Genomic DNA, 27941 nt, shown 5'->3' with positions numbered 1-27941 from the left:
ATGGCGCCGAAAAGCCAGACTCCAAACTGGGGACGAGGACGGCCGCGGTGCCTGCCAAGATCCTCAACACCGCCCTGCCCGACTCGCCCGGGAGAGGGCTCCTAAACCGCACACGCACCTTCCGGGGAGGCGTGCGCGCGCGCGCGCATGCGGAGGCAAGAACCGGAAGTTCTCCTGAGGACTGGCCTTCCCGCGAAAACCGCCGGCCGGAACTGCCTGGAGGTCCCGCCTCCGGGCGGAACTCCGGGTTGCCGGGCAACCGCGGTGGGAGACGCAGGCTGGCTCAGTGTTCCGTGGGGCAAGCCGAGTGTAGCTCCCACCTCCTGTCCTGGCAACTTCCTTTCCCGGCCGCCTTCCTTCTTGCCGCCTCTCCTTGCGTCGGGGAATCCCTGCCCTTGGCAATACGTACACCTCTCCGGCTCCCAAGACCGCTTAGCGCCCACCAGCTTGAAAGCCGGTATTCACCCGAAGCGGAGCGACCTGGCCGCGGGCGTGGCCTCCACGCTGACCGACCGCACCTCCCTGGCCATGGGCACCTACACCTACACCTACACCTACACCAGCCGGCCTCGGGCCCTGCCCTGCCAGCGCCGCCGTTACCGGGACCACCTGATGCAGCTGTGAGTGAGCAACCGGCCCCCTGAGTGGTCTCCACCTGCCCCCATCCCGGGACCTCGGGATTCTGGCCCCTTCGCCCTGGCGACTCTGCCCACGCTGCTCTCCCCACTCCACATCCTCCGAAATAAAATCTCTTCCCTAAAGAACTCCCCCGTGGCGTGGAGGAATGAAACAAGAAGGGGCACGGGTGGCCTCCCTTGGTTAACTTTTAGTGATAATGAGTTGCTGGCATGATCAATAACATGTACATGAAACCCCCTTGTTTCACAACGTTTGAGTCACTATTGGCCACAACGTTGAGTCACAACGTTGGCCAACTATCCGCACCTCACTAAGGGCATTCATGCACGTTTTCTTCCTTACTCCACAGTACTGTGAAGTTGGTTTTGTAACTCCCATTATGCACATGAAGAAACAGACCGAAAGCCAAATAAAGCTCTTTGCACGCCAGTCTTTGGCCAGGAATCATCAGGTCATTCTTCCAGGCTGGACCCCAAATTGTATTTTTACATTAATGCGTTTATTTGCAAATATTCAAATATCCATATGTATTATCCATAATAACGTTTACGGCCCTTTCTAAAGCTTATAGTTCCTGCTATAAGCCTCAAATTTTGGAACCAGCAGAACTGCCCAAGAATGCAGACTCCCTGGAAGCTGAAACCTTTGTTGTCTTTTGTCCACCAAGGACTGTGCCTGACATACAGGGAGCACTCAAAACAAATTGTTGAATTAATGACTGAACATATTAGCTAAGTAACTCTTGATGCTTATTTCAAACATTTAGTCTAAATTTGTAATTGTCTTATGACAAATAAAAACCTTGTTTATAAGAAATGCTTGTCATGGGGCGCCTGGCTGGCTCAGTCAATGGAGCATGCAACTCTTGATCTCGGGATTGTGGGTTCGACCCCCATGTTGGGTGTAGAGGTTACTTTAAAAAAATAAAATAATTTTTTTTTTAAAAAAAGAAAGAAAAAATTCCTGTCACTTTAAGGAAACCAGGATGGAAAATTTAAATTTATAGATGGATTATTTATACTGTAAAAGGTTTCAACTTAAAAACACTTTCAAAAACACTTTCTGGTGTCTTTAAGTGTTGCTTACAAATCATTACTAGTAAATTATACCAACAATGAAATAAGAATAAATGGTGTTTCATTAGGAATGATTTTTTTTCATAGCTAGTTGATAAGCAACTTGTAGGACCTTGTTTATATTGACGCAATCCATTGATTACAACCATTGGAAGGAGTGTGTATGTGCATGTGTTTGATTTTTCAGTTTAAAATTATCAGTGGTGATTTTCAGTTTATAAAATTAATGAATGCTTGTTGAAGCAAATGAAAAATACAAAATAAGAATGAAAAAGGCAAATGAACTCCCACCCACCTCTATTCCCACTTCCCTTAACAATTTTATATTATTCTTCTACACCTCTGTACTTGAGGATATGTACCTTATATAGGAGGTTTATTTCCAAAATAGAATCATACTACACATATTAATCTGTAATTAGCTTCCTCCCTGCTTTTTACAACTTCTAATTCTTTTTTTTTTCCTAATTTCTTTATGTATACATACACATATTTAATTTTATATAAATAGAATGCTATCATTTATCCTTGGGTACATTCTTAGTACCCCACCCTCTTCCCTTGTAAACCTGCTCTTCCCTTCCTCCCCAGAGGGTAAACCATGTTAATGACCTTACATGAATGTTTCTGGACTTTTCTCCATATTTGCGTTTGTGTACAAATATATAAGTATATACATACAAGTACACACAGGAGTTTTGTCTACTTCTTAGCAATGATAACATACACAATTCTCAACATCTTCCTTTTCTCAGTTAATTCTTTATAGAAATCCTCCCAATTATTTTCAATAGCATGATGTGCCCTATACGGATGTACAACGTGTTACTAAAATTTTCCACTATTGATAGATATTGGTAGATATTCAGATATTCACATATTTTCCACTATTGATAGATATTCAGTTTGCTTCAAGTTTTTAACGCAAAGAGGAAGATTTCAATAAACAACTTCATGTGCTGGCCTTTTGATTTCTATGAAGCAGATTCCCAGGATGGGATTGTTAGGTCACAAATATTTTTAACATGAACAGATGGAATGATATGCCTTTCGTTTAGGAATGTTTAAACATATCTTTTTCCATACATCCTCACCAGCAATAGGTGGTAGGGATTTTTCTTTCTTCTTGGCTTTTGATAGTGTAAAAACAAAACTAAGATGTTTTCTCATTATTATATTAATTAGCACTAGGAGGTTTTAATCAAGTGAGCGTCATGTTTAGATTATTCTATTTTAAAAGACCACTGGATACAACGTATAGAACAAACTGAGGGAGAAATGTTAACAGTTAAGAGACTGAAAGAGTTTTGCAGTAGTCCACGTAAAAGACAGTGGTGGCAATGAGCAATGGATAGATGAGAAAAAGATTTGGGGAGGAAAATCAATAGGACTGCTAGGATACAGGGAGTGAGGAAGAGAGAAGAACCATGGATGACTCCCAGGCTTCTAGATTAAGCCAATTGGGTGGTTAGCAGTACCATGTAATGAAACAGAGAACACTAAAGAAATAACAGTTTGGAGTGGGAGAGTGATAATTGGTTCAATTTTGAGGTTGCTTTTTGAGATATCTCAGTGAGATGTCATTGAACATTATCAATTGGATATATATTCCTAGAGCTCAGAGGAGAGTTCTGAGCTAAAGGTGAAATAAAATAGGGAGTTTTAGGTATAAAGATTATGAGTGAAGTCTTTTGAGAATGGATATGGTCGGCTAAGGCAAGAGAAGGCTGAGCCCTGAGGAAATCCTTCAGTATAGGAGGAGCTAGCCAACACAGGCTGAGAAAGAGCAGTTAAAGAAGTCCTAGAAAAAACAATCAGAAGACTATGGTAGTGCCACAGAGGCTAGAAAAGAGAGTGCTTCTGTGAAGGAGTGGCCAACTGAGCTGAACACTTCCCAGGGATCAAGTAAAATGCACAGTGTAACACGTCTGGGTTGTAAGTAACATGAAGTCAGGTTATCCAACAGTGGTTTCAATATATGATAAAAAAGCAACTTACTACCCTTCTCAAAATCATTTCTGGTGGAGTACTATTATTGTGTAGGTCAATATTTTGTTTCATAGCCATACATAGGATATCATTTTAAAGAACTTTAAATTAGGGACACCTCGGTGGCTCAGTTGGTTAAGAGTCCAACTTCGGCTCAGATCATGATCTCACAGTTCGTGGGTTTGAGCCCCGCGTTGGGCTCTGAGCTGTCAGCTCAGAATCTGGAGCCTGCTTCAGATTCTGTGTCTCCCTTGCTCCCCGCCCCTCCCCCACTCATGCTCTGTCCCTCTCTCTCAAAAATAAATAAACATTGAAAAAAACTTTTTAAAAGAACTTTGAATTAAAACATCAATTCTATGTTTTTCACTATTCACTATTGATATTCTGATCCCCCAGATTAAAATTTTATTAACATTTAAAACAATATCATTTGTGGGACACCTGGGTGGCTCAGTCAGTTAAGCAGTCAGTTAAGTGACTTCAGCTCAGGTCATGATCTCATGGTTCATGAGTTCCAGCCCCACATCAGGCTTTATGCTGACAGCTCAGAGCCTGGAGCCTGCTTCTACCTTACTCGCCCCTACCCTACTCTCTGCCCCTACCCTACTCACACTCCGTCTGTGTCTCTCAAAAATGAATAAATGTTAAAAAAAAAAATTAAAAATATATATCATTTGAAAATACATCTCTTTTTTTTTGCCTATGTGAGATAATAGGTTTTTTTTTTTAATTAATAATTTATTTTTTAATTTACATCCAAGTTAGCATATGGTGCAATAATGATTTCAGGAGTAGATTCCTTAATGCCCCTTACCCATTTAGCCCATCCCCCCTCCCACAACCTCTCCAGTAACCCTCAGTTTGTTCTCCATATTTATGAGTCTCTTCTGTTTTGTCCCCCTCCCTGTTTTTATATGACTTTTGCTTCCCTTCCCTTATGTTCATCTGTTTTGTCTCTCAAAGTCCTCATATGAGTGAAGTCATATGATTTTTGTCTTTCTCTGACTAATTTCACTTAGCATAATACCCTCCAGTTCCATCCATGTAGTTGCAAATCACAAGACTTCATTCTTTTTGATTGCCGAGTAATACTCCATTGGATATATATATATATATATATATATATATATATATATATATATATATATATACATATACCACATCTTCTTTATCCATTCACCCATCAATGGACATTTGGGCTCTTTCCATACTTTAGTTATTGTTGATAGTGCTGCTATAAGCATGGGGGTGCATGTGCCCCTTCAAAACAGCACACCTGTATCCCTTGGATAAATGCCTCGTAGGGCAATTGCTGGGTTGTAGGGTAGTTCTATTTTTAGTTTTTTGAGGAACCTCCATACTGTTTTCCAGAGTGGCTGCACCAGCTTGCATTCCCACCAATAATGCAAAAGAGAGCCTCTTTCTCCGCATCCTCGCCAACCTCTGTTGTCGCCTGAATTGCTAATGTTAGCCATTCTGACAGGTGTCAGGTGGTATCTCATTGTGGTTTTAATTTGTATTTCCCTGATGATAAGTGATGTTGAGCATTTTTTCATGTGTCAGTTGGCCATCTGGATGTCTTCTTTGGAGAAGTGTCTATTCATGTCTCTTGCCCATTTCTTCACTGGATTATTTGTTTTTTGGGTGTTGAGTTTGAGAAGTTCTCCATAGATTTTGGATCCTAACCCTTTATCTGATATGCCATTTGCAAATATCTTCTCCCATTCTGTCGGTTGCCTTTTAGTTTTGCTGATCGTTTCCTTCTCTGTGCAGAAGCTTTTTATTTTGATGAGGTCCCAGTAGTTCACTTTTGCTTTTGTTTCCCTTGCCTCCGGAGACGTGTTGAGTAAGAAGTTGCTGTGGGCAAGGTCAAAGAGGTTTTTGCCTGCTTTCTCCTCAAGGATTTTGATGGCTTCCTGTCTTACATTGAGGTCTTTCATCCATTTTGAGTTTATTTTTGTGTATGGTGTAAGAAAGTGGTCCAGGTTCATTCTTCTGCATGTCGCTGTCCAGTTTTCCCAGCACCACTTGCTGAAGAGACTGTCTGTATCCCATTGGATATTCTTTTCCTGCTTTGTCAAAGATTAGTTGGCCAAACATTGGTGAGTCCATTTCTGGGTTCTCTATTCTGTTCCATTGATCTGAGTGTCTGTTTGTGCCAGTACCATACTGTCTTGATGGTTACAGCTTTGTATTAAGCTTGAAGTCCCATGAAAATATATCTTTGAGGTTAAAGAACAATGAGAAATTTGACTTACTTTTTAAACCTGATTCTGTGAATCCTTTCAACCCTTGAATCAAATTATTGTCAGTACTTGAAGGCAGACCCCTTTCCCACTGGCCATTTTCACATTTGTCAGTTAGCCCAACAGAGTTACAGCCTAAATCCAGCTCTACCACTTGCTAGCTAGGTAACCTCGGGCACATTCCTTTCTCAATCTCCTTCCTCTTCTGTCAAATGAGAATCATAGTTCCCATCTGGAAGCTTATTGTGAGCAATAATTAAAATATGTGGAGGGGCTGGCATCTCATAAGCATTCAATAAGTGGTAGTCATTTGTCATTGAGTGTGTCAGAACAAAAATCTGTATTCTTAACATTTTTATCTTAGTCTAAATCCAATTAAAAATGAGTTGACTTGCATAGACAACACTCTATTACCGTAGTTATTTAGTATTTGCTGTTTTACAGTGCTGAAGAGCCTGTGCATCATGGAAACATAATGTATGACAGAAGGGTGGTCCGAGGCAATACTTATGCTCTACACACAGGACCGCTGGTAAGTATAATGTGAATATTCTAATACAGAGCTTTTCAAACTAACTGTGCTAACGGACCATTTTGTTTGTTTTGATTTCTAATTTGTTGCAAACTAAAACTTTTGTAAAATAGAATATTGACAGACTACTGGAAAAATGAAATCTAAAAATAAAAAAAGACATGCAAAATACAAGGCTGCTGGTGATTGCCAGGGGCTGGGAGAGTGGGGGAATAGGGAATTAGTGTTTACCGGGTGCAGAAGTTGAGTTTTGCAATATGAAAAGAGTTCTGGAGATGGATGGTGGTAATGGTTGTACAACAATATGAATGTACTTAATGCCACTGAATTCTACACCTAAACATGGCTAAGATCGTAAATTTTATGTGTACTTCACTGCAATTAAAAATAATAATTAAACAATACAAAGCCCAAGATTTTATTAGGTTAACAGAACTTTGTAACACTGCTCTAAAAGTCTGTAAACTTCTACTTTCAATTTCTGTAATTAAATTTTTGCAGACCAAACAGTTCATAGGCATCCGTGTAACATATTTAGGTTTGTTTAAATTATTTCATACTGTAATACTATTTTCATTATTTAGTCAAAAATTATTTTCTTTAATTCACTCAGTAAATATTTATAAAGTTTTAGCACTCCTGTGCTGAGTACCTAGGATACAGAGATGATTAGGATGTGGCGTGATATTAAGAGTGATGATTTTCAGGCTCTGAGCCCCGCGTCAGGCGCTGGGCTGATGGCTCGGAGCCTGGAGCCTGTTTCCGATTCTGTGTCTCCCTCTCTCTCTCTGCCCCTCCCCCGTTCATGCTCTGTCTCTCTCTGTCCCAAAAATAAATAAAAAACGTTGGAAAAAAAAAAAATTAAAAAAAAAAAAAAAGAGTGATGATTTCTCGGTACAGAAATGAAATATAGTTCAGTTAATATGTAAACACTGTATGATATATATGTGCCTAACACCACATGGTGACATGTGGAATATTAGACATTTTGAAGCATGAAATATACATCAAAACCACCTAGAAAACTCACTAAAAATATGGATGTTTCATCTATACCCGAGATCTACTACATTAAAACTTTCAAGGGTTGGACACAGGAATGTGCATTATTAGTAACTTCCCTAGGCAGTCCTGGTACAGCCAATTCAGGGACCAACACTTGAAAACAACAGCTCAAATATGCAATATGGATATGTGTTTCGGCATCTTGTGGCAGTAGAAATGAACCCTGGCACATCTAGAAGTAAAGGAAAAAAGAGAATCACCATTTTTTTAGGTTTTTTTTAATTAATATTTTGATGATTTGATATACTTTTTTTTTTTTTTTAGTTCTCTAGTCAGTTATTCAACAATTTAACTAAAAAGTCTATACTGAGGGGTGCCTGGGTGGCTCAGTCGGTTGAGTGACCAACTTCGGCTCAGGTCATGATCTCGCGGTCCGTGAGTTTGAGCCCCACGTCGGGCTCTGTGCTGACAGCTTGGAGCCTGGAGCCTGTTTCAGATTCTGTGTCTCCCTCTCTCTCTGCCCCTCCCGCACTCATGCTGTGTCTCTCTCTGTCTCAGAAATAAATAAACATTAAAAAATTAAAAAATAAAATAAAAATAAAAAGTCTATACTGAGACTTCCAGTTCCAGACAAGCAGGGATTCACCAATCCCTTCCCATTTCTCCCTCTTTCAAGTGAAAAAGCCCCGGACATAGCCCAAGAAGCAAACATAGGAAGACTCTGGAAGTAGAAAGAAGCAAGGGAACTGGCTGGGGTCCTCAGGATTTGAGCGAGATAGTGGTGAGTTCCCTAAGTCTTCTTTTTGCTGCCTGCGTATCCCATTCAGAGCGCTGGAAAAGCCTGCAACCTGGAACCACCAACAGGCACAGGCCTGCTCCTTCTATCTATCCAGAAGACTAGGGAAGGGTAACCGAGCAGAGCAGAAACCTTTTTACTACCCCTCCTCCAGCCAAACCCCAACAGAAAAACTGTCCTGGCCCTCCCAGTGGAGTCAGCGAGACTGAGCCAGGCAACTGATCTTCCAGCCCCGCGTGGCAACACCACCACCGTACCCATTGGTGCTCTGATTCCCTCACTGAGGTGGTGCCAACATGGGTGGAGCAGGAAGCTGAACTTCCACTCCTACCCAGGGGCAGGGAGATGGTAAGAAATGGTATAAGTTGGTGCCCTACATTTGCTGGGGTGACAGCAGCAGAGCCATGAGGGAGCTGAATTTTCAACCCTACCTGTCAGCAACAAAGCAAAACAGGTGGGATAAGGCAGGGCTGGTCAGAGCTCCACTCCTCTGCACCCCAGCACTGGTGTCAGTTGATAACAGCAAGAAGCTGAAATACCACCCCTACCAGGCACCTAGTTGACCCTCTGCTTTCACATGGGGCCTAGCAGGATGCTGAACTTCCATCTCCACCCATGCCTGCTGCTAAAACAAAAAAGCGTGACTTCCTGCTACACAGATTAAATAAGATCCAGAGTGTCATGTCATAATACCCAAAATTTCCAGGATACAACTAAAAAAATCACTCATCCTACCAAGAACCAGGGAAGTCATAACTTGAAGGAGAAAAATCAATCAAGAAATGACAACACCAAGATGACTCAGATGTAGAAATTACCTGGTGAACATTTTAAAGCAACGATCATAAATGAATTCAGCAAAGTTGCAGGATATAAAGTCAACACACAGAAATCGGTTGCATTCCTATACACCAATAATGAAGCAACAGAAAGAGAAATCAAGGAATCGATCCCATTTACAGTTGCGCAAAACAACCATAAAATACCTAGGAATAAATCTAACCAAAGAGGTGGAAAATCTATACGCTGAAAACTATGGAAAGCTTGTGAAAGAAATTGAAGAAGACACAAAAAATGGAAAAAGAGTCCATGCTCCTGGATAGGAAGAATATTGTTAAAATGTCGATACTACCCAAAGCAATCTACATATTCAATGCAATCCCTATCAAAATGACACCAGCATTCTTCACAGAGCTAAAACAAATAATCCTAAAATTTGTATGGAACCAGAAAAGACCCTGAATAGCCAAAGCAATCTTGAAAAAGAAAACCAAAGCAGGAGGCATCACAATCCCAGACTTCAAGCTATACTATAAAGCTGTAACCATCAAGACAGTATGGTACTGGCACAAACAGACACTCAGATCAATGGAACAGAATAGAGAACCCAGAAATGGACTCACCAATGTTTGGCCAACTAATCTTTGACAAAGCAGGAAAAGAATATCCAATGGGATACAGACAGTCTCTTCAGCAAGTGGTGCTGGGAAAACTGGACAGCGACATGCAGAAGAATGAACCTGGACCACTTTCTTACACCATACACAAAAATAAACTCAAAATGGATGAAAGACCTCAATGTAAGACAGGAAGCCATCAAAATCCTTGAGGAGAAAGCAGGCAAAAACCTCTTTGATCTTGGCCGCAGCAGCTTCTTACTCAACACGTCTCTGGAGGCAAGGGAAACAAAAGCAAAAATGAACTACTGGGACCTCATCAAAATAAAAAGCTTCTGCACAGAGAAGGAAACGATCAGCAAAACTAAAAGGCAACCGACAGAATGGGAGAAGATATTTGCAAATGGCATATCAGATAAAGGGTTAGGATCCAAAATCTATGGAGAACTTCTCAAACTCAACACCCGAAAAACAAATAATCCAGTGAAGAAATGGGCAAGAGACATGAATAGACACTTCTCCAAAGAAGACATCCAGATGGCCAACTGACACATGAAAAAATGCTCAACATCACTTATCATCAGGGAAATACAAATCAAAACCACAATGAGATACCACCTCACACCTGTCAGAATGGCTAACATTAACAACTCAGGCGACAACAGAGGTTGGCGAGGATGTGGAGAAAGAGGCTCTCTTTTGCATTATTGGTGGGAATGCAAGCTGGTGCAGCCACTCTGGAAAACAGTATGGAGGTTCCTCAAAAAACTAAAAATAGAACTACCCTACAACCCAGCAATTGCCCTATGAGGCATTTATCCAAGGGATACAGGTGTGCTGTTTTGAAGGGGCACATGCACCCCCATGCTTATAGCAGCACTATCAACAATAACTAAAGTATGGAAAGAGCCCAAATGTCCATTGATGGGTGAATGGATAAAGAAGATGTGGTGTATATATATATATATATGTGTGTGTGTGTGTGTATATATATATATATATATATATATATATATATATATATATCCAATGGAGTATTACTCGGCAATCAAAAAGAATGAAGTCTTGCGATTTGCAACTACGTGGATGGAACTGGAGGGTATTATGCTAAGTGAAATTAGTCAGAGAAAGACAAAAATCATATGACTTCACTCATATGAGGACTTTAAGAGACAAAACAGATGAACATAAGGGAAGGGAAGCAAAAATAATATAAAAGCAGGGAGGGGGACAAAACAGAAGAGACTCAGAAATATGGAGAACAAACTGAGGGTTACTGAAGGGGTTGTGGGAGGGGGGATGGGCTAAATGCGTGAGGGGCATTAAGGAATCTCCTGAAGTCATTGTTGCACTATATGCCAACTAATTTAGATGTAAATTTTAAAAAATAAAAAATAAAATTTTAAAAATAAATAAAGCAATGATCATAAAAAGTGCCTCAGTCAAAAGTGAGTAATTATGACCATTCTTAAAACAAATGAAAAACAGAAAATATTAGCAAAGAACTAGAAGATCTACAAATGAACCAAATGGAAAATATAGAACTGAATTATGCAATAACCAAAGTTAAAAAGTCATAGGACAGTTATCTTTCGTTTGGTTTTCAGACAGACGGCATTCTCTAATCGTCACTTTTGGTCAGATTACTAAGAAGTGCTGTTCAAAACGTCATAATACCTGAGTTCAGCAGAAACCGCTTACAATTGAGAAAATGCCGCCTCTTGAAACGGATATAGAAGTGGAAACTAAAGAGGTTTTAAAGATGGACCATCCTATGGTACAGGAGCTTACAGACCTATGCTCGAAGATAAAGAGGTTACTGTCAGAGCACTTGGAAAAGTATAAGAGAATTGAAAAAGAACGGAAACGTGCAAACCCGGTCAGTCACAAAAATGAATTACGGAAATAAATGAAAAACAAGAGAAACTCAGCATGCGGAAAAAAATACCTCTGTTAAAAAGATTCAAATTGGGTCAAAAATCAGTCTCTGAACCTGAATGTTCACATTTGTACAAAACAAAGGATAAAGGAATTTAAAGATAATGAAAACCATAAGTCATAAAAATTGAAGTAGGAGCAACGTTTTTATCAGAATTTAAGTTATAACAAAGTATAAAACTGTAGTATGTAATATTTAAGCTTTATGTGGTAAATAACATGGCATTCATATGTAAAATGATCAGTATGTGAGTGGTAGTTTTACTGATGTATACATAGTTATTTTAATTGTAGACTTAAAATTGTTTCATTTTATGTACTTAATAAAGTAATTCTTAACATAAAAAAAAAAAACTCGTAGGACAGACTCATCAGAGCTGACATAGGGAACAATCAGTGAGTTCAAAGTCAAATTGATGGAAATTACCCAGTTGGAACAACAGATAGAAAATAGACACACACACACACACACACACACACACACACACACACACACACACTGCATCTCTTAAAAGAGCAAAAGGATAAAATTGGAATACTACAAACAAATCTGTACATATGAATTCAGCAAAATAAATGAAATGGACAAATTCTCCAAACTACAAACTATCAGAATTCACCTACAATGGAATAGATATTCTGAGTTGCCTTATAACTATAAAAGAGATTACATTTCTAATTTAAAGCTTTCAAAAAAGAAATATCAGGCCCATATGGTTTCACTGGAAAATTCTACCAAACATTCCTCATTCTACCAAAAAAATCCTCATTGATTTTACATAATTTACACAATTTTACACAGTCTCTTCCAGAAAATAAAAGAGGAAGGAACACTTCGGGTAATCAGCATTACTCTGATACCCAAAGCAGACAAAGACACTAAAAACAAAACTATAAACCAATAGCTATCATGAATGTAGATGCAAGAATTCTCAATAAAATATTAGCAAATATAATCCAGCAATATATAAAAAGATCATATGCCATGACTAAGCAGGATTTATTCCAGAAATGCAAGGGTATTCCAACAATTGTACATCAATGTAATCCACCATATCATATAGGTTAAAGAAGAAAAAAAATCCCATGATCATATTTATCGATGCAGAACAAGCATTTAACAGAATTCGATGTTCATTGATGATAAACATAGCAAATTAAGAATTGAGGGAAATTTTTTCAACTTTATGAAGAGCATCCACAAAATATCTACAGCTTACCTATCATACCTAATGATGAAAGAATGAATGCTTTCCCCCTTTAGACTGGGAAAAAAGGTAACGATGTCCACCCTCACTACTCTTATTCAGCATAGTACTGGAAGTTCTATCCAGTACTAGACCCAGATCAGAAAGAAAGAAGTAAAACGGTCCCTAATTGCAGATGACATTATTACATACATAGAAAATCTCAATGAATCTATTAAAAAAGCCCTAGAACTAATAAGTGGGCTGAGTAACATCACAGGTACAAGGTCAACATACAAAAATCAGTCATATTTTTGTATACAGAAATATAATAAATCTAGAAAGGAACACACGGAAAGTAAAATTTCAAACACAATACCATTTACAATTACTTCAAAACACTTGGAATACCTAGGTATAAATCTAACACAACATGTACAGGATCTATAAGATAAGAGTTACAAAGTGCTGATGAAAGAAATCAAGACCATCTAAAGAAATGGAGAGATATGCCTGGACTGGAAGATTCACCACAGCAAAGATGTTAATTCTCCCCAAGTTGATCTATAAGTATAACACAATTTCTATCAATCTCAGCAAGATTTATGTAGGGCTAGACAAGCTTATTTTAAAATTTGAAAAAGTATAAAGTGGTAGGAATCACTCTACCCAACATTAAGACTTATCATGTATGACATCAGTAATCGTATTAACACAGGGCAGTGGAGGAATAGCTATATGGAACAATGACACAGAATAGAAAACTCAAATATACTGGCACAGATACACTTGACTAATTTTTGACAAAGGGATAAAGAAGTTCAATAGTGGAAAAATAGCCTTTTTAACAAATAGTGCGGGAGCGATTGGACATCTGTAGACAAAAAAATTACATGAACCACAACCTAAACAGTACACCATACAAAAAAATTAATTCAGATGGATCATGAATTTAAATGTAAAATGTAAAACTATAAACTTTTAGGAGAAGCACTTCAGAATCTCGGGCTAAGCAGAGAGTTCTTAGATATAATACCCAAAATACAATCCAGAGAAGAAAGCATGGTAAATTGGACTTAATTGAAATAAAAAATTTGTGGGGCATTCTGGCGGTGCAGTCAGTTAAGCATCCGACTTCGGCTCAGGTCATGATCTCACAGTTTGTGAGTTCTAACCCTGCGTCGGGCTCTGTGCTGACATCTCAGAGCCTGGATCCTGCTTCACATTCGGATTCTGTGTCTCCCTCTCTTTCTCTCTGCCCCTCCCCAGCTTGTGCTCTCTCTCTCTCTCTCTCTCTCTCTCTCTCTCTCTCTCTCTCTCAAAAATAAATAAATAAATAAACTTTTTTAAAAATTGAAAACTTTTGTGATACGGAAAACCCTTATAAGAGGATAAAAACACAAGCTACAAACTGGAAGAAAATATTTGCAAACCACATATCCAGCAAAGATCTTAAATTTGGAATATTAAAGAATTCTCAAAACTCAGGTTAAAAAAAAAATCATCCAGGGGTGCCTGAGTGGCTCAGTTGGTTGAGCATCCAGCTTTGGCTCAGGTCATGATCTCGCGGTTTGTGAGTTCGAGCCCCACGTCAGGCTCTGTGCTGACAGCTCAGAGCCTGGAGCCTGCTTTGGATTCTGTGTCTCCCTCTCCCTCTGCCTCTCCCCCACTTGGGTTCTGTCCCTCTCTGTCTCTCTCTGTCTCTCTCTCAAAAATAAATAAAATGTGGGGAAAAAAAACTGTTGAAAAGCTGAAACTTTTAAATAGTGATAGTAACAAGAGTGAGGATGTGAAGCGATTGGAACTCTCATGCATTGTTGATGGAAATGTCAAATGGTACGTTCCCTCTAGGTAATTGTTTAGTAGCTACTTATAAGAACTAACAAGTCTTACTTACTGTTTGAATCCACAATTTCCCTTAGACATTATCCCAGAGAAATGGGAACTTATATTTACATATAAACCTGTAAGGGGCACCTGGGTGGCTCAGTCGGTTAAGCATCTGACTTCAGCCCAGGTCATGATCTCATGGCTCATGGGGTTGAGCCCCACGTCAGGCTCTCCGTTGTTAGCACAGAGCCTGCTTTAGATCCTCTGTTTCCCCCTCTCTCTGCCCCTTCCCTGCTGGTTCTCTCTCTCTCTCTCTGTCTCTCAAAATAAATAAACTTTTTTTAACCTGTACATTAACAAACATTCATAGCAGCTTTATACATAATAGCCAAAACCCAAAAACACATCCTGAGTGTCTTTCAATAGGTAAATGGCTAAAGAAACCTGGCACTTTCGTGCAATTAAGTACTACTCGGTAACAAAAAAGAAAGGAACTATTGATATATGTAACAACCTGAATGGATCTCAAGGACATTTGGCCTAGTGAAAAAAGCCAATTTCATAAGGTTACATACTATATGATTCCTTACATGTAACATTCTCGAAAAGACAAAACTATAAAGATGGAGAACAGATTAGTGGTTGCCAGGGGATGGGAATGAATATAGGACTTAAGAACTATAAGGGAATACCCAAGAGAGCTCCTTTGTGGTGATAAAACAGATCCCTCTGTTGATTGGGTGATAGCTAACATAAATCTGTATTTGGGATAAAACCGCATAGAACTATACACACAGACATAAACACAAATCAATGCTTGTGAAATTTGTGAAAACTGAATAAGATCTGTTTATATTTTACCAGGGTTAATTTTCTGATTTTGATATTGTGCTGAAGTTATATAAATTATATATTGCAGGAAGCTGAGTGAAGGGTACAAAGGACTCTACTATTTTTGCAATCTTTGATAAATGATTTCAAAAGAAAACTTTTTAAAAAGTTCTTTTTTAAAAAATATTTTGACTAGATTATGAAACAGTTAAGTAGGGCAATGTACTAATGTATTTCTACAATGAACTTACTTGCATTTATGTTATCCCAAATCTTTCCAGAGCTGACATTAATAGTTCTGTTCCAGGGGCGCCTGGGTGGCGCAGTCGGTTAAGCATCCGACTTCAGCTCAGGTCACGATCTCGCGGGTCCGTGAGTTCGAGCCGCGTGTCGGGCTCTGGGCTGATGGCTCAGAGCCTGGAGCCTGCTTCCGATTCTGTGTCTCCCTTTCTCTCTGCCCCTCCCCCGTTCATGCTCTGACTCTCTCTGTCTCAAAAATAAATAAACGTTAAAAAAAAAAAAAAAAAAAAAAATTAAAAAAAAAAAATAGTTCTGTTCCAGTAAGGAAATGGAAATAACTCAAGCATATTTGGAATAATGTAGAATGAACACAGGAAAAAAGCTTTCACTAGATGATCCCAATAATAATACTATGGTATTAGTAATTATATTAGAAAAATGGAAGTATAAGTGATTCTTTTTTCTTCCTTTTTTAAAGAAATATGGGTAAATTATTTTATAATAAAAGGAAATGGTAACTACATAGAGAAGCTTTCCTATGTCAGGCATTATGTTAGGCTTGTTACATTATCTGATTTGTTCCTTGCAAACAAAAACTTTAGATATATGTTATTGGTATTGCTGTTGTACAGAGAAAACAGGATATCTGAAAACTTAGGTTGTTAGTCTGAGCTTTACTAATCCTAGTAATTAATAAACTGAAGACTTGGCATCTGAGCTTCAGAGCCCAGTGCTCTTCTTTCTACTATTTAACGCTCATATGGAGAGAGCTTATGATCTGTTAAGTTAGGAAAAACCATATAAGATGTATGATTATCACAACTGCAAAAAACTGTGTGCATTTAAATGACAATAGCCAGGGTATTAGGGAAATGGGATTATGGGATATTTTCCTTTTAAAAATTTTAATGTTATTACATTGTTATTTCAATTAAAATGTTTTGCAATTCTAATTTTAAATATTAATTTTTTTTTCATGCAAAGTACTTTCATATTTCCCCTCTCTATATATTTACCTTGAAATAAGACAGGTTTGCTATAAGAAATGACCACAGGGGCACCTGGGTGGCTCAGTCAATTAAGTGTCCGATTTCGGTTCAGGTCATGATCTCTCAATTCGTGAATTCGAGCCCCACGTCGGGCTCTGTGCTGACAGCTCAGAGCCCAGAGCCTGTTTTGGATTCTGTGTCTCCCTCTCTCTCTGTCCCTACCCCACTCATGCTTTCTCTCTGTTTCTCTCTTAAAAATAAATAAACATTAAAAAAAAATTTAATGACCACAAAATGAGATATAGATATGAAATCAAGGACCTCTAAATACTGCAGAATACTGTGAATAATTATATTTTTAATGCCTTAGTCACCTGTTGTTTTGTGCCCTTGGACAGGCTTTGTTTGGGTTAAAATGTTTTCTTTGTAAGCTAATATATTTTTTAAGGAAATTTTGTCTAAATGAAATCCAGATTTTTAAAAAAATCCTGGTGCTTTTCAGTTCCTTAATTACTGAGGAGTTATATAGTACACTAGGTTACTAAGCATCCAAGAAATTCGTGGTAAAAAAGCTTGAATGAGGAAAAACAACTTATTAGATAGGATTCTGTCACTGTTTATTCCAGTTAACAGTCATACTTTGAAGTATGCTTACTTACGTGCTTCATCAGATAACTATAATTACCTGACAAAGTTCAAATAGAATTGTAATCATTAAATCAGAAAGCATTATATGACAGATACTTTCATGCTATCCAGGAATCACTTCTGCAATGGCAGTTCTGTGTGCTTTGAGAAAGATTTTCTAACTTTTAGAAGCCTTTTCTGTCACTCAGCCTGGGCAGCCTGATCCTATAGAGATTCAGAGACAGCAACAGGCTAAGAGGAGGGCTCTTGCCAAAAAACGAGCTCAAGAACAGTTCAGACCACGAACACCCGAGCCCGTGGAAGGCAGAAAGCACGTGGATGTGCAGACAGGTATGTGACCATGCCATTGGCATCATGCCTCCTTGGTTTGCCCAGTTTTCTAAGTCCGTCCATTTTTATTTGGCTTTTCCATTATTTACATACCTGTCATGCCATGCAGTACTGCTCCAATCACATGGTAGTAGGAGTCCATTCATTAAACAAACTCATAGACTATGTTATTACATCGGGTGTGAGATGGGGTTAGAAAAGAATTTGATGACCAAATTAATTCTGTCTTAGCCCTTTTCACACACTCGTTTCCCAAACTGTGATTATTTCTCCCTTTTTCTTTTTATAGCCCAACATGAATCACAGCTGGGACCTACAGGAGGAGAGAGCAGGGTGGTTCCATCTTGGCACTTTGTCTGTCTTTTAAAAGGAGTGAACTCATCCAGATCTGAGTCCTCCAACTCTCTCGCCCCTGCCTTTTCTGTTCTCTGCTTTTAATCTCCTCTCACTGCGCATATTCCCCGGGGCCACACAAGCTCTGCTGGGCCAGTGCCAGGCTTTCTTGCTTGTCTGCCAGTTCTGAGCTAGGGAGGCTTACCTGGACCTAGAGGTCCCAGCTGTGTTGTTGTCAGAATCTTGGTAATCAGACAATACTTGGTGTTTTCCTTGGACTGATGTAACTATTAAGGATTCACCTTGGGGCGCTTGGGTGGCTCAGTTGGTTGAGCGTCCGACTTTGGCTCAGGTCACGATCTCGTGGTCTGAGTTCGAGCCCCACGTTGGGCTCTGTGCTGACAGCTCAGAGCCTGGAGCCTGCTTCGGATTCTGTGTCTCCTTCTCTGTCTGCCCCTCGCCTGCTCATGCTCTGTCTCTCTCTGTCTCAAAAATAAGTAAAAACATTAAAAAAAAAAAAAAAAAAGGATTCACCTTGCACCTTGTCAAGATGATGAGTGGCTTCATCAGTTATTTCTGGGTAGTTAGGGCAAATGGAAGAGAACTATTTCATGCCTTTTCCCCCTACCCTGGGGCCAAGTCTAGAATGAGGATATGTCTGTAATTAGGCAATATAGTTGTAAATGTGTAAGAGCTAAATTTTAGTGTTTCTTTATACCAGCAGAATATTAAATGATACAGGAGCAACCACTTTGTGTTGAGTTTTCCTACATCTCAGAAACTATTCCAGTCCTCTACGTGTATCTCCTTTCTTTATTATTAGAAGGACTCCTTGTGATGGTAATTTTGATCCCTTTTACAGATAAACTAAGGCTCTAAGAAGATGTAACTTGACTAGGTCCTATGTTCAACATATGACTCCAGTTCTCATGTTCTTTGCATCATAACCACGCTGACCTTGCCTCACATAAATTATTCCTAAGGTGAAATCTGTTTTCATAAGCCTGCTTATAATCTATAGCCTAGAGGGAACATCAAGTAACATAGTGACATGGTGCATAATTTTTTAAATATCCAGGAATTTTCAAATCTTTACACATTTACTATCTTAGAACTCAGTTATATAGGTGGATTATTAACTTTTCATCCCCAATTGTACTTTGCATCTTACAAACATCTAGGCCTCATGTTCTCCTTTAGTTCTGTTTTCAAGTACAAAGCTCAGTGCTTTCTCAACATTCAATAAATGTCCTAGCCTGACTAGCCCTTGGGTCTTCCAAGGTCTTTTATGGTCTTCCATAAAAATGCTTAGTACAATATGTGAATTTAGTCCCACATTTGAGCACTTCTTTTCTGATCCATTTAATTCTGTTTTGAAGGAGCTAAAGTTTCAATACACATATATGCTTAAAAGAGACCAGAATTTCAAACTCAATGCGTATGGTATTCTCTTAGAAATGTACCTTGAAGAAATTGCTGACCGCATAATAGAAGTTGATGTGGAATGCCAAACAGATGCATTTTTGGACAGACCACCAACACCACTCTTTATTCCTGCCAAAACTGGCAAAGATGTGGCCACCCAAATACTAGAAGGAGAGGTACAGTACTTTATCTGGACTTCCCTCTATCTTCTTTATAAACAGGTTAAGTTAGGTTTAGTTAAAAGCTTACAAACCACTTCATAATCAGAAAGATTCTACTTATTGGATTTCTTTCCAACTGTACTTTATCAACTGTATCAGTTTTATCCTGAAATAGCATATTCTTATTTCTCCTCTTTGCAGATCAGCAATAAAAATCATTAGAAATATTTTTAGAATGTCTGCACTTTGATTTTTGTGTGTTCGCATACTTGATTAATGTCTGAATACAAGGTAAATTTGTACCAAATAAAGAAAAGTAGCCTCTCTGGTATAAGATACTGGTATAAGAGGTCCACTGTTAGCTGCTTGTAAATTATATAATTTTCATTAAGATAATCTCCCTATGTTAGAAAAAAACTAAAATAATTACATTTTCATATCAATGTAGAATGCATAAATAAGCCAGTTTATGAAATGGAAGAAGAGAAGCAATGCTTATGTGCATAATGACTTGAGTGAGATTTAAGACTTGAAGGAACTTGAAAGAACTTCCATTGAAATTGAGAAAATAAGTCTTCACAAACTACATCCAAGGGTATAGCTGCCTCTAAACCATGGAGAACCACCAAAATGCCCTTTATTCTTGTTCCTTAGTTCTTCAAAGTGTTAGTGAAAACTAACCAGTAAAAATTGAGTCAAAAGGGCAAAAACTGAGAAATACAAGGATACTTCTTTCAGGTTTCAGAGTCTGCTCTTAAAATTATTGAGTATCAGGGTTCATTTTGGTGGCTCTGTAGGTCTTTATGTAATTTGGACTCAAACTGATTTTTGCCTGTAAATGAATTGCTTATTCTGTGTGCCCTGTGGGGCTGTGTTGAATGTTGGAAACCATTAAGTAAAGCACCATCACAGCATCTATAGCACACACAAGATCCTCAATAAACAGTATCCTGTCATGACTACTTTTCTGGATGTTGTTTCTTTCAGCATTTGGTTCATGACTCAGATTTTAAATTTGCTTTGTTTTGTGTGTTTAAGCTCTTTGACTTTGATCTTGAAGTTAAACCAATGTTAGAAGTCCTGGTGGGAAAGACCATTGAGCAGTCTCTTTTGGAAGTAATGGAAGAAGAAGAGTTGGCTAACCTGCGGGCCAGTCAGTATGCATACGAAGAGTTACGCAACGTCGAACTTGCTGAAGTCCAGCGACTTGCAGAGCAAGAGAAACGACACAGAGAGGAAAAAGTATAGAACTCTAGTTTTCTTTCTTAGACAGTCTTTGGATGTTTAACAGATCATGTTCTGAATCACACGTAGTATGTCATAGAGCTAGAGATCTTTGCAAATATGTTAGAAAAGAGTTTGTTGCTCAGTTATCTCCTATAGATCACAGAACTTTTACACACAGAAGCACATTCTTTAATACCAGCTTACGTATATGTACCTAGAGTTGCCAAAAGTTTCTAAATGTAATTTTAATTACATTTGTAATTACATTTAATTTCATTCGTAATCACATATGTCCTGACTGAAAGGCAGTCTTACATATCAAGATTCCTAGCAAAGGAAATGTATTGGTTTTTCCATAATCAGTGGCAGAAAAGTAGAAGGGAAAAGTGGACTAGATTGGGGATGGGTGTGGTGGAGAAGCAGAGGATCCAGACAGAATTCTGGGTCTTTTTTCTCAGTGACCAGACCCTTCTCTATACCCTAGGGATTCTCCAGAACTTCTTTGCATAATATTGCTTTACATTACAAGTTTTTAGAACTTTTAATAAGAAAAGTTCTAGGATCTAGTTTTTAAAATATGACAATAACCTTCAATTAGGAAATGATAGGCTCAGTCATCTTTTAAGACTTTTTCTGGGTCTGGTAATAATTGTCACTCTCTGTTGGACACCAAATGTATAAATTATGCAGAAGTGACTGAATACCTAAAAGAGTTCAAACAATTTCCCAAAGAGTCTCATTCACAGCACAGAATAGCTTAGTTGTTGGGATATTCTGCTCAATACCTAATTAAATTGACTTTTAGTTTTTCTCCAAAATGAATAATTAATTGCATAAAGGGCATAGGGCTTATGGTAGAGATTATGCAAATGAAGACCATTTGTTCACAAATGTAAAATGATCAGTGGCAGTATTAGCTTTATTGAAATAATCAGTGAAATGCTCATCAAAGGAAACTTCTTGTTTATTTACTATTAGGAAATATACTGTGAAAACAATGAAGAATACAAATCGTCTAAATTTATATTTACTTAAATTCTGAAAATAGACTTAATAAGAAACTACGTTAATTTTCCCACTTCCACATGGGAGCAGAGAAGGTGGTTCATTAGCTCTATAGATATCCTACGGTCTACAAAAAGCAACAACAAAAAAGGTTTATAATTTTCAGAATTTTATGAATTCAAAGAATCATTACAAATGACACAACTCGTTGGCCCAGGTACTTTAAATGAAGATATCTGAGCAACTATAATTTTCATATTGGTAGTTTATTATAATACCAGTTGCTAATAAGAGTTATATATTATTCTTTGCTAACACCCATACGGTCAACCGTGCACGTGTTGAAATTCTTCTGCTTAAAAATGGATCAGCAGATGAATTTCACCTGAAGCTCCATCCCTTGTTTGACTTCTTGTTTGAAATTCTCTAAAACCTTCATGCACCATTAACGGATTCCTCGCTGTCCACGTTTTGATCCAAATCCGCGTCCAGATTCTTGCGCTCAGCACACGCGGCGCTGGGGGAGGACGGCGCGGCTGAGTAACCGTGTGCGGGCGTGTCTTGTGCGTGCAGGAGCGCCGGAAGCGACAGCAGTGGGAGGTGGTGTACAAACACGGCGAGACGGCGCAGAAAGTGGCGGCGCGCGTGTTCGCCCAGCGGTACCTGGCCGACCTTCTCCCCTCGGTGTTCGACAGCCTCCGGGACGGCGGCTACTTCTACGACCCCATTGAAAGAGGTTTGTGGGGTGTTGCCAGGTCACTCTGCTACTGTCCGCTTCCTCTGAATGCTTCCAAGTAATCCCGTGCCCGTTTCCATTCGGAATTGGAATCTATCCTTGAAACCAACTCTGAAAGTCAATTCGAGTCGTGTTAAGTTAGTACTATTGCTAATGAGAGGTATGCTAGAAAGACCTGGACGTGGCTTTTGCTGAGAAGCAGCACTGGGCAGTAGGAAGAACTAGGACCTGATGTCAAAAACTCGAGTGCGGGCCCCAGTTTCATCCTGGGTCAGCTGTATGACCTTCAATTTCCTCATGGGTGAAATGAGGATTATTTAGGAGCTAAATGTCAAAATATGTGTGGAACATGATGTGTATAAAATATGTGTGTACGTACTTGTAACTTTTTCTCAGCTGACTCCCGGTTCTGCTCAAAAACCCTTAAAGTCATCATTCGCTTAGGTGTGGACACCATCCCAGGGCCTGTATTAGGTGTGGGAGATAAAAACAAGGAGACCTGTCTCTGCGCTTAGAGAACCGCACCTGTCAGCTCTCTGTCCACCCTCTGAGCCCCACCTCTCAGCTAGTCAGGCCAAATGAACAGCTTCTCAGAGCTGCCCTCCTTCCTCACGTTCAGAGCATTTAAATTCACAAAATGTGTACAGGTCCTATTTCAAATGGCTAATAGTATTTGGGGGCAGAGTTCAGTAATATTAATTTTCACTGGTTACAGATTCAATTCAGTACACATGCATAAGGGGTCAGATTACAGACAAATATTATTAGTTTATATTGTACTTTACCATTTCTGTAGTATTTTTTATACATGATAGCATTGATACCAGTAACCCTGGGGGGTAGATGGAGCAGATCAATTCCCATTTTTCAGAAGTAGAAACTGAAGCCCAGAGAAGTTAAATACCTTCTCCCAGACAGGCAAGGAAGCCATTAGGCCCGGGACTCTGACCCCAGGTCCAGTGCTCTTCCTGTGCTTCGTTGCCGCCTCCTTGGGGTCTAGCTAGACTGCTGTTAGCCACACAGAGTCTGGTAACCTTTTTTCCCCTCATGAATTGCTAAAAAAAAAAAAAAAAGTCACAGATCATTGAGAAGCTTGCAAATGAGATTCATGCCTCAGATTAAAAAATTATTTATAGTAGTGAATATAATATTCTATTACACTCTCTATTGTCACCCCATTGAAAAGTAACAGACGCTACCCCCTCCCCAAAAAAGCTATTTTGAAACATTAAAATGTATATTGTAATGGATCATATTTTTTAAAAGGCTTACACATCAGATTTCCATTTCGGTTTGAACAAATTTATCACTAATGGAAGCACCTAGTTTCTGACCCATTTCTAGATGGCCTTGTTCTCAGATACTCTCTGACCCTTGGTCAGCTCCTCATGGGCTCGGGGCTTCAGATGGGAGCATTCTTTTTATCATCTTGGTTCAGTCCCAGATTTGTATTGCACTTGGATTGGAGTTCTGCTCCCAGACCCACATCTTCCTCCCCCCACTCCTGAACCCGCCCCCTTGTCTACCTCAGATTGTACCTGTGCAGTCAGCTCCAAAGGCTTGGACTCCAAGAAGGCTTCATAGTTTTGAAAATACTATTTTTACTGCAATAGAAAGGAAATGGACCAAAACATACAGAGAGAATGTGGCAAAATTAATGCTGTATAAGTCTATTTGATATTTTAAGTATTAAGAAAACAGTGGGGAGGGGGGTGTGCTGGGTGGCTCAGTGAGTTAAGCATCCAGCTCTTGATTTTGGCTCAGGTTATGATCTTGAAGTTTGTGAGATCGAGCCCATGTCAGGCTGCACACTGACAGTGCAGAGCCTGCTTGGGATTCTCTCTCTCTTCCCCTCCCCTGTTCTCACGTCTTCTCTCTCTCTGTCTCTCTCTCTCTCAAAATAAATAACCTTAAGATAAATAAGTAAATAGAACTGTGTTAATGAGCCTTCAACATTAGGGGGAAAGCACAGATTCTTCCTATCTATAATGATTCATAAAAATCATTATAATGAAATTATAATGAATTTCATTATAATAAAATTAACTTTTTTTAATTACAGATATTGAAATAGGATTCCTTCCATGGCTAATGAATGAAGTTGACAAAACCATGGAATACAGTATGGTGGGAAGAACAGTGCTTGACAGTAAGTTGTTTTATTTTATGTAAAAGTCATTTCTGAGGCTCCTGGCTGGCTCAGTCAGTAGAGCATGCAACTCTTGATCTCGGGGTTGTAAGCTCAAGCCCTGTGTTGGGTGTAAAGATTACTTAAAAAAAAATTTTTTTTTAAAAGAAAAGCCAGGGGCGCCTGGGTGGCGCAGTCGGTTAAGCGTCCGACTTCAGCCAGGTCACGATCTCGCGGTCCGCGAGTTCGAGCCCCGCGTCAGGCTCTGGGCTGATGGCTCGGAGCCTGGAGCCTGTTTCCAATTCTGTATCTCCCTCTCTCTCTGCCCCTCCCCCGTTCATGCTCTGTCTCTCTCTGTCCCAAAAATAAAAAATTAAAAAACGTTGAAAAAAAAATTATTAAAAAAATAAATAAATAAATAAAAGAAAAGCCATTTCTGAAATGTTCCAGTAGAAAGAATGAATAGAAGAAAGATGTTAAATTTCATAGTTTTAGTTTTTAAAGTTTCATTATATCAACTGTATTAACAAAGGCAAATATTTTTACCCTCAATACTTTTGGTTGTTGTATAATTTGGTCAGAATCAATATCTTCTGTCATTACTTTATAAATGATATTCTGGTAAAACTTGCATTGAATGTAATTCATATTCAGTTCGTTAAGTGGCACAGAAGTTAAATGTGCCGATATCGTATAAAAGGTTACGTACAGGGAAGGGATGAGGCCTGGTGAGTGCTTTATAGTCCTCTGTAAGTCAGCATTATAACTACCCAAATCCGAACAGTCAGTGATTTTTCCACATAAAATTTTTCAGTGTTGATTCGTGAGGTGGTTGAGAAGAGACTGGCTGCGTATGAGCAGAGGGACGACCAGCCCCCGGCCGGGAAGCCTAAGGACGAGCTCGGGGGGTCCGGGAGGACGACAGAACCACCAGTGGGTTATGAACTCCAGGAACAAAGCACAGCACAGCCACAGAGGCCACTTCTGGGAAGAGACTCCCTGCAAAGAACACCAGATGATGGAAGGTATATGGAGAGTGTGTTAGCCCAAGAAACGAAGCTAATGGAAGAAGGAGAGTATGAGCAAACAAAAATAAGGAAAACCTCGGGGACAGAAGTGCTACAACCAAGGGCAGACTTCCAGCCATGAAACCAATCAACGGCCAGTCAGCATTGCAAGCAATCAGGTAATGGTGCGCAGGCCCCCTCAGGTTATGGAAATTATGTTGCATTTACTCAACATGTCTTTTTGTCTACTGGATTGGACAGATCAAATATGTTGAAATAATAAAACTAATTAAAATGAAACTTAATTCATTTATTTACTGGTAGACTATCTAGAAGCTATACTGTAACTCTAATGAGAATCATGTGTATTACAAACTTTACCGCTAATATAACTAACAAATATATTTTTTCTTAATTTTTCTAATTTTGTGGGTTAGTTTTTTGGGTTTTTTTTTAGTATCATATTTCATGTTAGATATCAGTGCTGTCAGCCAGTAAGCCTTTTTCTTCTTTATGGGAAAACCGTTTAACCTATTCCATGCAAGAAGAATACCTAACTGTTGTGTCACTGAAAGCTGTAGTGCCCCCTCCTGGCACGGACAAGAAATATACCCTTATTTGTGTCAAACTAAATAGATGGTTGGTTACCCCTTCCATCTGCAATATTCAGGTAAAGCCCAAGAGTCTACAAATTGGTAATATGCGCTTGTCCATTTTTTTCACATTTCTATTAAAAAAAATTCAAACAATACCAATAAAGCTAAAGTCTCTACTTGCCCTTATGCAGTTCCACTCCCCTCCTCAGTATAATCATTGTTATCATTGTTATAATTAGGTGAGTACCTTCTAGGCCTTTTTCAAGATATACATATACATTTAAAACCTAAAAATAGAGGGGTTGACTTTTCTTTATATAAATGTAAATGTATAGTTTGCATTTTTCACCTAACAATATATCATAGACCTTAAAGGTTAGTACATATAAATCTCTTTTTTAAATATGGTAAGATATTATATGTTATGACTATATTGTAGGGAATTCACATTTGACTTTTTAATCTAAACGTGTCTGAAGAGTTTACCTGGACTATTGAAAATCACAGATATTTTCTCTCTCGTCAGATTAACCTTAAGCAGTCATTGAAGTCCTCTGAAGCTTTAGGTAGATACAGCCTATTTTCCTCAGAATATTTGTAGTGAGCTGTAGTGAGTTGAAATAACCTGCAGTTATTAACACATTTACCTTTGTTTCTTTTGAAGATAGATACCAAAAATGTATCCACATTTTAAAAATGGAGAAAGAATATTTTCCTCCATTTGTAACAAGAAATGCACCATATGTCTACATAGCATTATATGCTTTTCAAACCATTTTCCCATGTATTATACCACTTTATCATTTTAACCTCGTAGCAACCCTTCTGAGGTATGTGTGGCAATATTTTTATTTTCATTTTTAACAGTCTTATTAGGTCAGCCAGCAAACATTAACTGCATGCCTGCTGTCTATTGGGCCCTGTGTAGGAGACTGCCAGTAACAGCCTAGCAGTGGGGCTAAATAAAGTAGGGGTATAAATAAGGAAACCACAGCTCAGGGATTTTAGGTGATTTGCCATGAGTCACAAGCCTCGTAAGTAATGGGATGGAAGCTAGAACATAAATCTTCCTTCTAATCTACTGTACTTTCTTGTAAACAACCTTGAGCCCTTGTGAGATACAAAGAATAACTTTAAATAAATTATTGCATCGGCAGCATTTTTAAAAACTGGAATCACACCTGTTACCATTGCTAGGTTATTCCATCTTGTTAAAGTCTCTATGAGCATCCTAAAGTATACAAGATATTAATTTTGGAAAGAACAGCAAGACATTTTTTTTATTGCGATCACTGTGAATCATTATTATTGATTTTAAAAAACCTACAGTTTTAAAAATGCTTTCAAAATGGATTGGAGGTTGATTTTCATCTACAATTCTAATCCTCTTTTACAGTAACCTAATCCATTAAACACTTTGCAGATGTTCCATTAAACATCCAGACTTGTGCTCTATAATTCCATGAATTAATTCAGTTTATTAAATATATGAAAATCTGTAGACTCCACACTGAAATCAGTTAAGTTTAACTGCCATCCTATTAGATGCTACAGAGAAACAAAAATGATTAAGAGGTTAGGTGACTGTCCCTGTGAGAAAACTTAGAGAAACAGGTTATATATTATCTGGAGAAAAATTATTGAATGGAA

General features: G+C 38.7%; 1 protein-coding gene and 1 long non-coding RNA gene across 4 annotated transcripts in view; one reads left to right on the top strand and one right to left on the bottom strand.

Annotated features, from left to right (window-relative positions):
- The first annotated feature begins 7 nt into the window (after positions 1 to 7).
- Positions 8 to 25995, top strand: RSPH3 (radial spoke head 3). The gene is made up of 8 exons (XM_078447529.1): positions 8 to 620; positions 6395 to 6482; positions 17532 to 17673; positions 19462 to 19607; positions 20631 to 20834; positions 22398 to 22560; positions 24623 to 24709; positions 25503 to 25995. The coding sequence occupies exons 1-8, from the start codon at positions 148 to 150 to the stop codon at positions 25835 to 25837; spliced, it is 1638 nt and encodes a 545-aa protein (XP_078303655.1). The 5' UTR covers positions 8 to 147; the 3' UTR covers positions 25838 to 25995.
- The window catches only part of LOC132677644 (uncharacterized), a 28494-nt gene continuing 23121 nt past the window's right edge, over positions 22569 to 27941 (bottom strand). For 2 of the 3 annotated variants that reach the window (XR_013555841.1, XR_013555839.1), the window contains exons 3-5: positions 24099 to 24164; positions 23465 to 23615; positions 22569 to 22671 (exon numbers count right to left, since the gene is read on the bottom strand). This is a non-coding gene — a long non-coding RNA (uncharacterized LOC132677644). Of the gene's footprint in view, positions 22672 to 22939; positions 23026 to 23464; positions 23616 to 24098; positions 24165 to 27941 lie in introns of all 3 variants that reach the window. The other variant, XR_013555840.1, reaches the window with a different exon arrangement.

Source organism: Panthera onca, chromosome B2, assembly GCF_046562875.1.
Source record: "Panthera onca isolate mPanOnc1 chromosome B2, mPanOnc1 haplotype 2, whole genome shotgun sequence".
NCBI lineage: Eukaryota > Metazoa > Chordata > Mammalia > Carnivora > Felidae > Panthera > Panthera onca.
The sequence above is the reverse complement of the archived record's forward strand: the minus strand, read 5'-3'. Positions and strand labels throughout refer to the sequence as shown.

Bases quoted from the DNA above. Each gene is read 5' to 3' on its own strand.
- RSPH3 (XM_078447529.1), top strand. From the start codon at position 148: ATGCGGAGGCAAGAACCGGAAGTTCTCCTGAGGACTGGCCTTCCCGCG. The intron at 621-6,394 runs GTGAGTGAGCAA...GCTGTTTTACAG, and splicing joins CGGGACCACCTGATGCAGCT to TGCTGAAGAGCCTGTGCATC. The intron at 24,710-25,502 runs GTAAGTTGTTTT...AAAATTTTTCAG, and splicing joins GGGAAGAACAGTGCTTGACA to TGTTGATTCGTGAGGTGGTT.